The sequence below is a fragment of the Abramis brama genome, assembly GCF_963993115.1.
Source record: "Abramis brama genome assembly, chromosome: 19".
NCBI classification, from domain to species: domain Eukaryota; kingdom Metazoa; phylum Chordata; class Actinopteri; order Cypriniformes; family Leuciscidae; genus Abramis; species Abramis brama.
In genome coordinates, this window is record NC_139981.1 from 6,026,344 (window position 1) to 6,038,935 (window position 12,592).

General features: G+C 35.1%; 1 protein-coding gene across 6 annotated transcripts in view; it reads right to left on the reverse strand.

The window, feature by feature from the left end:
- cpeb3 (cytoplasmic polyadenylation element binding protein 3) overlaps positions 1 to 12,592 on the reverse strand; it is a 35,302-nt gene that overhangs the window by 7,823 nt on the left and 14,887 nt on the right. For 4 of the 6 annotated variants that reach the window (XM_084093512.1, XM_084093510.1, XM_084093514.1 and 1 more), the window contains exons 4-7: positions 11,483 to 11,539; positions 6,375 to 6,398; positions 3,950 to 4,117; positions 2,693 to 2,782 (exon numbers count right to left, since the gene is read on the reverse strand). In XM_084093512.1, coding sequence (XP_083949638.1) covers positions 2,693 to 2,782; positions 3,950 to 4,117; positions 6,375 to 6,398; positions 11,483 to 11,539 — 339 coding nt within the window. The remainder of the gene's footprint in view (positions 1 to 2,692; positions 2,783 to 3,949; positions 4,118 to 6,374; positions 6,399 to 11,482; positions 11,540 to 12,592) is intronic. The other 2 variants (XM_084093513.1, XM_084093511.1) reach the window with 1 other exon arrangement.

Sequence of the window (12,592 nt, forward strand, 5' to 3'; positions counted from 1 at the left end):
ACATTTTTATTTATTATTCATTATTTTTATCATTAATATATTTTCCCACTTCACCCTAAATGAACTACTGCGTCCACAAATATTTTCATAATTTTATTAGCGCACTGGTAAAATATCTACTATAAAAAATGTTTACCATTTATATGCTCGCAAAAAAATTATTCAGCAGAATGCACTGCAACTCTCTAGAGTTCAGTAGAGAACTATGCTTTTTGTTTTGATGGTGTAATTCTTTCATATACCAGCAGGGGCTAACTGGACCACGTTAACCAGCTAAACCTGGACTTAAAGGGATAGTCACCCAAAAATGTCAATTCTGTCATCATTTACTCCCCCTCAAGCTGTTCCAAACCTGTATGAGTTTCTTTCTTCTGTTGAACACAAAAGAAGATATGACAGCTGATAGTAGACATTGACTTCCATGGTATTTTTTTTCTTATTATGGAAGTCAATGTCTACCGTCAACTGTCTGGTTACTACATTCTTTAAAATATCATCTTTTGTGTTAAACAGAAGAAAGAAACTCATGAGGTTTGGAACTTGAGGGTGAGTAAATGATGACAAATGTTCATTTTTGGGTGAACTATCCCTTTAATTTCCATCCTGTTTTTCAGCTGGTCTCTGAACAAGAAGGAGCTCTTCAATAAATCTCAGTGTTAATGATAAGCGTTTAACAGCCTCGTGAAGGCTTTTAACCCTATTTAATGCGTTTGGAGCCTCAGCGCTGACCTCAGTCCTGCACACTGTGAGTCATGATGTTTTTACACAACACTGGATGGAAAAATGACCAGCATCTTCCATTCACTCAGTCTGGATCAGTGTTTCATATGAGCTGGAGGAACAATGAGCACATCTACAAAAAGCAGTTACACACAGTGACAGGACGGCTAAGGCATGAAGACTACACGAGTCCAAATATATAAAATCCACAAGTGCAGATCACTGTACAGAGCACAGATCTAATAAATGAAGAAACATACAGTGGCCACAAAAAGTACTTGGACACTTAAGCCGATCTTAGTGTGTGAAATCATTGCATAATTTAACAAAATATCAAACCAAGTGACATTTACTCGTACATCCATTAAAATCACCTTGAGATCAGAAAACTGAAGTTATTGCTTTGATCATTTATTATTAAATGCATACAATTAAAACTAGAAAAAAAGGGTAACACTTTAGTTTAGGGTCCAATTCTCACTATTAACTTGTTGCTTATAAGCATGCGTATTACTAGGGTATTGGCTGTTTATTAGTACTTGTAAAGCACATATTAATGCCTTATTCTGCATGACCAATATGGCCTACATCCCTTAATCCACCCAATACCTAAACTTAACAATTACCTTACCAACTAATAAGCAGTAATTAGAAGTTTATTGAGGCAGAAGTCGCAGTTAATAGTGAGAATTGGACCCTAATGTAAAGTGTGTCCATGAAAATGAGTTACTAGTTGCAATATTTACAGAAACTGCATAAGCAGCTTTCACAACAAACAATTATTCACTGTAATGATCCAATACAATTTTAGCATCCCCTTTTAATTTCTTTATTATAATCATGTCACAATATTTTATAGTATAGTCCAACCGGAAATGTTCACTACAGTTACAGCTCAGAGCACAGGACTTAATTAAATTAATTCAAATGTTTAATAGAATGAAAGATTGAGAGGGAGAACACATAAATATTATATATATATATATATATATATATATATATATATATATATATATATATATATATATATATATACACACACACACACACACACACACACACACACACACACACACACATATATATATATATAAAAAATACAAAATACAAATAATAATAAATACAATTATAAATACAAAATACAAATTGTATTTTGTAAATAATAAATACAATTGAAACATTGTTAACATCTTTGGTTACACTTTATTTTAAGGTGACAGTTACATTGTACTTACTCAAATAAGTACTAATATTAATTAACTACATGTACTTACTATAGCATTATGGTTATGGTTTGGTTAAGGGTTAGTTTCCTGTAATTATGCATATTTACTGTTATTACTATAGTAAGTGCATTAAAGTGCAACAATGTCACCTTAAAATAAAGTGTTACAGAATCTTAACTATAAAAATGTAATTAATCTGCATTTCATGTAATTAATGTGATTAAAAATTTTAATCGATTGAAAGAAATCTGTATTTCCTTATAACGTACAAATATCTCATTATACATATAATGAATCTATATCCTACAATATATCTTATTATACATTATATGGTATATAATAAAATGATATATACATTGTCAAACTCTGTCAGCTATTTCCAGGTACTCACACACACATGTACGTGAGTTACGTGATGAAATACAGTTGGTCTCTCCCTCCAGGTGTGTATCTGCAAGTACTTGTCTGTGTGCATCTGTACAAGCCATAGAAATGAACACCTGGAGGCCCAATGAACTAATAGAGACCAATCTGACGCACACAACACAACAGCTTCCTGATGCTCAGAGTAAACTCAGACCAGCATCCACACAATAGACTCATTTGAGGTAAATGCCGACTGTGATGTCGTACTTTCAGTTCTCAAACGCAGACGGTGTCAAGAGGAATAATTCTGTCACTGATTTGTTAAACATTTGCAGCTGTATTAAAGTGCCGCAGGAGAGATGATGTCATAATGTCATTACCTTTAGGAGGAAAATAGGATTTGCTTTCTGCTTTATGAGGCCAGTCCACCACCAGGTGACCGTAGCGACGGAAACTGTTGGTGATTTCATCTGTAGGAAAAATGGAAAGTATTTAGACCAAAAATATGGATTCCAAATATTGTTAAAAAATAAATAAAAAATCAGTTACTGAATCCTCTCCAAATAACTGGGGACTCATAATAATAATAATAAAAAAAGTTCTTTGCTATGAATCACATTTTCAGTCATGTGTCTGTTTTTTTTTTTCTGTGTCTCATGCAGTTGCTAGGGTGTTCTGATCTTACTTATCCAAGTTGAAAGTGCATAACCCACCAGTCTATATAATAATCTTTAGATATAATAATCTGTAGATATACTTTGGGTCAGTTGTTGTTGTAAATGGATGGATGGAACTACATATGGATGGATGGATGGATGGATGGATGGATGGATGGATGGATGGATGGATGGATGGATGGATGGATGGATGGATGGATGGAACTACATATGGATGGATGGATGGATGGATGGATGGATGGATGGAACTACATATGGATGGATGGATGGATGGATGGAACTACATATGGATGGATGGATGGATGGAACTACAGATTCCATGGATGGATTTCCATTTTATTGTCAACAAGATGAAAAAACAGGTCTAAGCGCTTAGAAAAACAAATTTCCCACACCACTAAACTTATTAAAATTGTCTCAAAATTTGTATAATTTTTAAAATTCTTTTATTTATTGGCAATTTTAGCAAATATAGAAAATGTACTTGCAACAAAAAGAAGAAACATTATGAAAATACACCACAACACAACAATTATGTCTTCTTTCCTCCATTATTATAGTTTTTGATTAAAAAAAATTGTATATAAATAATTTTTAATTATTTAATTTCCAGTTAGTGATTTTAAGTGCTTCAACTTAAACTAAATGAAATAAATAAAAAAAATAATTTGCAAATAACTGAAATATAGTTTACATTTTTCATCAGCATTTTATTTCAGCATCACTTATTCATGTTAACTTTTTATATAAAAATATTTTAATAGTTTTACTTTTAGTTGCTGATAATAACCCTAAACCAGATACATAGTAGCACAAAAAGTAGCAGATACAGGTACAATTATATTTCTATCATGTTCTATTTATGATACTGTATCTTGAAGAAAATTTTTAATTCAAGAATTAATATTCCCTACAAACTGAAGTTCAGCTCTGAGCTGTGTGTGAGCGTGAGTCCCGTACCTTCATCGATGTCAGGCGGCAGTCCGCCGACAAACACCTTCCTGGAGTAGCGCTCCATCCTCTCTCCGTTCTGACAGCGGCTGGGAGAGCTCAGGCCAGGGGTCAGCGCTCGGTCCCCATGACCCTCGTCCAAGAAGCCGTCCTCGAAAGGAAACAGTGAAGAGCGACCTGAGGCAGGAAGCAGAGAGAACAAACAAGAAGAAGAGAAGAGGAGGAATCACAGGACAGGAGATGAAAGAGGGAAAGCCAGAGAACAGAAACAGATTAGATATATATATATATATAATATATATATATATATATATATATATATATATATATATATATATATATATACTACTGTTCAAATGTTTGGGGTAACTAAGATTAAAAAGTTAAGATTTAAAGAAATTCATCCAGATTCATTCCATTGATCAAAAGTGACAGTTAAGACATTTATAAATTTAATATTAATTTGCTGTTCTTTTGAACTTTATTCATCAAAGAATCTTGAAAAAAAGTATCACGTTTCCACAATAATATTAAGCAACACATCTATTTTCAACATAAGAAAATAAATGTTTTCAAAAACAAGAAATGTTTCATGCAAATCATCATATTAGAATGATTTCTGAAGGATCATGTGACACTGAAGACTGGAGTAATGATGCTGAACATTCAGCCTTGCCATCATAGAAATATATTACATTTTTAAATATATTCAAATAGAAAACAGTTATTTTAAATTGTAAAAATATTTCACAATATTACTGTTTTTACTGTATTTTTCATAAATAAATGGTAGCATAAGAGACTTATAAAATAAAAATAAAAACGATCCCAAACTTTCGAACCGTAGTATAATTTATTTCAAATATCATGGATTACAACATATTTTATTTAAAAATGATTAATTAATTTAGATATTACATGAAACTGGATTGTTCCAAAGTGCCAAAGTGAAATGAAATGAAGCTTTTAGAAAATTATACATTTGATCACCCACAAAAAATTTGAATCCCAAATAATTACACAAGCAACAATCCATTTCTTTTTTGTCTTACTCATATTTGTGAAGTGTTAACCTGAAGACATGTTAAAAAAACACACAGAGATGTGATCAATATGATCAGGTAGGCAATTACTAGAGTCATAAAACAAGATACATTTTCATATTGAAATGCAAACAAATAGTGCTGTGATCAGAGGCGTCACTGTGTGAGGAAACAGACCTTTGGACACAAACACTGATATCCCTTTTCAACATGCAAAGTTATTTAATTCATGGTCATGATGCATTCATTAAAATGTAATAAAAAACAATAAAAACACACATGATTGTAAATCAATTTATTTTAGACAAATGGGGAATGAGTAGAATTTCAGAGTGACAAAAACAGAAGTATTACAGAAAAACATTACCTAAGGGGTGTGTTCACACTGAACATCCAAAACAATGCTGTGTTCTGGGATAAATGCGTTTGTTGTATGTGCATAGCCAACATATGATGGTATTTTGACCAGTTGAGAACTCGTGAAGAGCTTCTAAAATGTGTAAAAGAGTCAAAACAGAAGCAGGAATCCCTCCGTCACACACACAAACCAAGATCTGCTGTGAGGAGACGCGGTTCTGACGCCTGTACCGAACTGTGATGGGCAACATCGCGACTATGACGAGAAAAAACAGGTATGCTTGAGCATTCTGTCCTTTTTAAGGTCTCATTTCCCTTTTTTTGGTTGGTTTACATGTCTTTGGTCTGTGTTGTGTTCATATATCATTCGAACTGCACCAGACTTTGTTTGGAAGTGGACCGAGACTCATCTTTTCAGCGGTCTCTGTCCGCTTGTTTAGTGTGCACCAGGGTTCAGATGGCAGCGTTTACACTTATTCAAATGAACCGCACTTACAGAGCAATCGCAACAGGGTTCATTTTAATCTAACCAAACATGCCAAGTGTGAACACACCTTAAATGCATCATGCCACACTGGGAACTTTCAGACAGCTACAGTGATTGGCTCACGGTGGAAAAGGGGTATGAGAGGAGCACTAGAGCGAAAACCAACACATGAGGTATAAACCCTCAGACACAGAACTGGATGACAGAATTAGTCCGACACTTGAAATGAGAGGTGCAGCAAGCCTGTATGATTCATTTCACTTCCTAAATAATATTTTAGTGATTGTTGACCATTTTGTTAGGAAATCAATTGCTAAAATATTCCTTGGGCTCCTTAGATTTTATGCAATAACAAAAAAGGAAACATTAATTCAATTATTAGCAGAAAACAATGGCAAAATGAACATGAATTAATGCAAAGGAAGCAGATATTATGACCCCCCTCCCTTCATACGTCCCTGTGACCCTCATAGACAACGAGCAAATCAGCCATAGCAAAAGCCCCATCATTTCTGCGAGCACAAACACAAAGAAGGTGTCAGGTTACCTCTTCTGCGACCATAACTCCTGGCTGCTCGAGAGCAGAGAGACGGGTGAAGATAGAGGAAGAGAGAGAGACAGACAGATAGAAGAGGGAGAGAGACAGACATGGGAGTTTTCAAGCTTGGTTTCACTTGTCGCTGTATAATGACACACTTCATAACACAACACTATATGCATTGTATTGCTGCAAGAAATGTCATGGGTTTTTTATAGCTTGTTTTCTCTTTCAGGTGAAGAGAATCTTCCTGATCAAAATGAAAGAAGCTAAACTGTTGACATGTTTATAGCTAGGTAATGGAATCGCAACACACCCAGTTTAATGGCACAGACATCTGAAAGAAATTCTATTGGCCCCTTGAATATTGAGGGGTTTATTTTACCAACACACCCAACACACACATACCTATCTTACATAACATTTTTATACACAACTCTGCCTTTACTGCATTATTGTTCAAATGTTTGGGGTTCTGTTAAAAAATCTAGTAAAAACACACACACATATACATGTATATACATACATACATACATACAGCATCGGTCAAAAGTTTGGAAATAGTCTCTTAATCTCACCAAGGCTGCATTTATTTGATCAAGAATACAGTAAAAACAGTAATAGCCTACTGTGAAATATTATTACAATTTAAATGATATGCTTTCTGTTGTAATATATTTTAAAATATAATTCAGCAAAGCTGAATTGTCAGCATCATTACTCCAGTCTTCAGTGTCACATGATCCTTCAGAAATCATTATAATATGCTGATTTGATTTTCGATTAGTTTTATTATTATCAATGTTGAAAACGGTTGAAAACATTTTTTTTTTTTTCAGGATTCTTTAATGAATAGAACGTTGAAAAGAACAACATTTATATAAAATAGATTGTTTTGTGATAATATGAATGTATTTACTGTCACTTTTGATCAATTTAATGCGTCCTTGCTGAATAAAATTATTAATTTCTTTAAAAAGAAATTTGACCCCAAACTTTTGAATGCATTGATAAAAGTATTTTAGTAATTAATTAATAACATAAAATACAATTCTAACAATATCCTGATTAGATAAGATAAACCTTTATTTATCCCCAAGGAGAAATGTAGACATTGCAGCTGCATGGACAAGGCAGTACAAAAAAATAAATAAAAATAGAATAGAATTAAAACAGTACAATAATGGTAACTGAATATACACTAAAAACCATCATACACACTAAAATGCACCAAAAAAAATATTGCATTTAAGAAAACAAAACATTATTGCAACTATGTATTCTGATGATAATTATGCAAGGAGACCAGAAACGCATACAGATATAAACAGTATCATTAAATACGAATGAAAAAATATAAATAAATACATATCCTAAATATGGGTATACGGGTAAATATACTCTCCTAAGGATAAAACTGGTCCTATAGGAGTGTCAAAGCCCAGCCTCAGCACTAAGATATGCTGATATTAAAAAGTCTAACTGATGTTGGGACTAAGGATCTCCGTAGCGTTCCCTCTTACACTGGGGGTGCAACAGTCTCTGACTAAAGGAGCGACCTAAGGTCCCAACGGTCTCATACAGTTGGTTCCTGATGTCGACTCTATGGTCTAAAAAGAGCCACAGAGATGCTCCAACTGTATGACATTTTCAGAGTTGGATATATTGTTTTCATTCTGGGGCATCTCACTTTTGGGGTTTTCATTAAAACGGTCTGCCAGTCTCTGGGTACACAGAAACAGAGGCGGTGTCAGGGGGTCTAATACTCCTAGCAACAATGAAAGGAGAAAGCTACAGTGTCTGGAGTGAGTCAACACCCACCCGGAGAGACGGACGGGGTCTTTGTTGAAAGGTGACTGTAGGCAGCAGGAAAAAGGGCAGTTCCAGTGAAATAGCAGTTTCTCTTTTTGTTAAAGAATAACCACTGTTACATTTAGCAAGGGTTCAAGAGTGAGACAAAGCAACTGGAGCAAGTCCCTCAGGCTGATTCTTAATACAAGTCACAGCAGATCACGCACAGCCTTGACACACTGGGATACAGAGCAAGAACACTGACTCCGACAAACTTTATAGAGCTGGTCTATAATCAAAGCCCTGTCCTCTAAACATGGTGTTGAATTAACACCATTCACCAGCCTGGAATTTCTGGATGGTAGTTTCTCTTCATCATGAACCCCGATCATCAAGGAAAATCTAGTTTTCGTGCATCACGCCATTCAGGTATAGAGATGTGCGAGGGTGGCGTTCACCAAAAACACCTTCTTGTGTCCATCTGAGGCATTTCTTAATGCTGGTCTATGTAATCTTGAGTTAGATGGATGTCTTTAGCTGCTACGGCACGACTCACAACATGATTGACACGTTTATAATATGCCGTGTTGAGTTATAAATAGTTCAGCTTTTGACATGCAGGGCAGCATATCAATGTCAGATGTAAAACAGACCAATCAGCTAAATCTGTGGCACGATAAACACATTACATATGGACAAGAGCGAAGTCATCAAAATGGAAAGACATCAATTTATATGCGTGATTCTTTGTTTGCTTTCAGTTAACTAAGACGCTAATCAAAGTGGAGCAAAAAGTGATTCAAATTCACTTTCAAGGACAGTGTAAATTTAAATCAGGTTCATTTTTGGTCTACTAAAAGAGGTTGTTGCACATTTTATTCAAATTATATTATATATATATATATATATATATATATATACACCAGGGTTATTATAGTTAACTAAAACTAAACTATTAAAACACTTGTTAATTGAAATAAAGTAGAATATATTTCAGATGAATAACTTATTGTGTGTGTGTATATATACATACATACATACATACATAAATAATAATAAATAAATATATATGCATTTACATGTATTTAACATGTATTTAATTTATGTATGTAATATTTTATATATATTAATATAAACATAATATAATAACTTAGATGCAGGGTGACCAGCCACATTTTTATTTTCCAATATATATACTATAAAAATGTGGCTGGTCAAATGGCTGGAGGGCAAAACATTTTAGCATCCTTCAGCCTAAACAACTTCAGACTTTAAAGGCGAGTTCATACAAACAGACATGGAAACTATTTTCCCAGTTAAATTGTCCAAATTAGAGGTTTAGAGAGTGGTCTCAGGCCCTGCCGGCTCCTTCCTGAACTGCTTCCACCAAACGGCATCCATAAACCACACGGATGACACGCCAGACCTCAAACATCCCACTTGAAGCTTTTCAGTGGTACCTACGGCAGATACGCAGATACCTACTACAACCATCAGGCTAGTGAGCACAGTTAGCTCAAGTCACCCCTGTGACCCTGGCAAAACTGTTCCTGGCGTTTCCTCCCTTTCATGTTTGTTCCTCTGGCCGTACGCCACTTGCTGAGGTGGACCGTGTGTATATAAGCTTTCAGGACAGCTAATCATAGCAGGGGAGATGCTCATGTGTGCGGTTTGGTGGCACCACAGGAGGAAACCGAGACTCAGCACATTGCATTGAGGCCTACGAGACACTAATGGAGGACGGAAATGGGTTTTGCATTGGCTGATGCTGATATGGGAAATTATATGGGAAATACAAGCTGACATTTACAGCAGAACAATTTAATTATTATTAATTATTTAATTGCTTAATTAAGGCCAATTCACACAACACAGACAAACGGCAACAAACACGTTTGTTGGGTCGTGTCATATAAGTGTGTTACCCCTGTCGGCATTGGTCGGAGTTTGTTTTTACCCGACTGAACATGTCCAATAAGCGTTTGTTGGTGTCTGTTGGGGCAGTGTGAACATGCCAGTTATTTTTTGCCTTTAAACTGAATTAATTGGTAGATTTTGAAACACACAAGGGAGAAACATTTCTGCAGCATGTAGCACATGCCGATAGTATTAACGGCTAATAGTTTTAATGGATAGTATTAATTAGCCGAGTTATCTGTCTGCCACTACAATAAACTAGTATACAGGCCTACAGATCACCAAATAAGCATTTACACCACCGTTTGAAAAATTTGGATCAATAAAAAAAATTTATTTAAAGAAATTAATAATTTTCTTCAGCAAGGATGCATTAAATTGATCAAAAGTGACAGCAAAGATATTTACATTGTTACAAAAAACGCTTTTATCTCAAATGGATGCTGTTTATTAGAACTTTATATTCATCAACAAATTTTATTTTTTGTGAATAATAAAATAAATAAAATTTATTTTGGTTTCCACAAAAATATTAAGCAGCACAACTGCTTTCAACATTGATGATAATAAGAAATGTTACTTGAGCAGCAAATCATCATTATTAGTAATGATTTCTGAAGGATCATGTGACACTAAAAACTGGAGTAATGATGCTGACAATTCATGGTATGTTTACAAGACAACGATGTACTAAAAACTGTCCTAAAAATCCCACACGCATCTGCAAAAATGACTAAAAAGGCTGTATTATGCATGCCAGGCCAGTAGCTGGCGATATCACTTTGTCAAGCAACACCCCGCGAACACGCAATACGCATGCGTGAACATGTAATACGCATGTGCATGATGTCCCCATTTTCACAGATTCACGTTTTTGTTGTTTACATGGAGACGGTAAAGGCATCGTATTCAAAACCTAGCACTTTGAAACCTGTTTTCAAAAGCTTGAGTTTTCAGGTCCCCAAGATGCCATTGTCGTGTAAATGAACGGCCAAAATGCATAAAAAGTTTTACGTTTTAAGTTGAAAACGGTGTTGTGTATACATAACCACAGCTTTGCCATTACAATGTACTTTTAAATAATATATTCAAATAGAAAACGGTTATTTAAACCGAGTTATAATATTTCAAAATATTATTTGTATATATGTATATATTTGAGATCAAATAGATGCAGCCTTGGTGAGCATAAGAGATTTCTTTCAAAAACATAAAAAAAATTCTTCCCGGCCCCAGACTTTTAAACGGTAGTGTATATTGAATCATTTGACTCAGTCGATTGAAATAAGATGGAATATATAACAAGATGTCTTCGCTGTCTTAGAAATCCAATACTTTGTTCATCTGGAATGAAAAGTCTGTGTTTATTAGCATTAATGCAGTACTGTGAGAGATAGAGAGATACTCACTGTTCGGTGGTAATATATGTTCAGCTACAGGATGGTGAAAGTTGAGACCCATGCGACCTACAAAGAGATGAGAAGAACACAAACCATGAGAGTTATGACACCATTGAGACACCTAACATACTACAAACCAGCTTATTACCTTTTTAAAACACGACATCGTGGCATATTTCTGCTAAAAGGTGAAGCATCAATGAATTTTAGCATACAAATCTCGTACTTGCGATGTATTATGAATTGTGTTCTAACACATCTCTAAATGCTGACGTAGAGCAGATTTAAACCCAAGCCTACAAACAAAACACTTGTATTTGCATATTTAGAGTTAAAAAAAATCTATTTATGAATCATATTAAATGAGGACATCCCCACATGTTCCCAAAGGAATCTTGTAACATTAGCGAACATCTAGGAACAAATGCATCACCCAAGTATAGCTAAGCAAACTCACACATGGACTCTCTGCAACTACATAAAGTGTTCATTTGCATGGCTGTAAAACAGCTGTTGATTTATTTTCAGTATCAGAGCTCTAATGTGCCAGCATTAGCAGTTTTGGTTACAAATGACAGCAAAGCCCCTGTGGGATTCCAGAGAACGCTGCTGGCAAGTCTCGACGGGCTCTTTTATGCAAATTCTGAACCGTCACAAGTCACATTTGCAAACTTCTTCCCTACAGCAGACAGAGAATGCCAGAGACGCTCTGCCCTTCAGAGGTTCAACCAACGCCAAATAATGGCGAGCGATGAGAAATGTGCAATGTGGTGCTGTTTCATCAGGTATTAGGCCCGGTGAGATTGTAAGACGAACAGGGCAAATGTTTCCCAACTTGCAAGTGTTGTTCGGGCTAGTGTGCTGTGCTATATATAGTGTCTCTGGTGAGAACCAGCAGCTGTGCTGAGAGCACATCTTTCACATATGGACTATTTTCTCAATAATTCAAATCAAAGCAGCTCAACCATCTGGACATGCGGCAAAGGTTGCCAAAGCACATCATGATACTATAATAAAAAGGTGTAAAGATGATTTTGAAATAAACGCACACACCATGATTACGTTATAAAGCATCAACACCATGATTAATGACCCATGATTAATTTCATCAACAGGGCA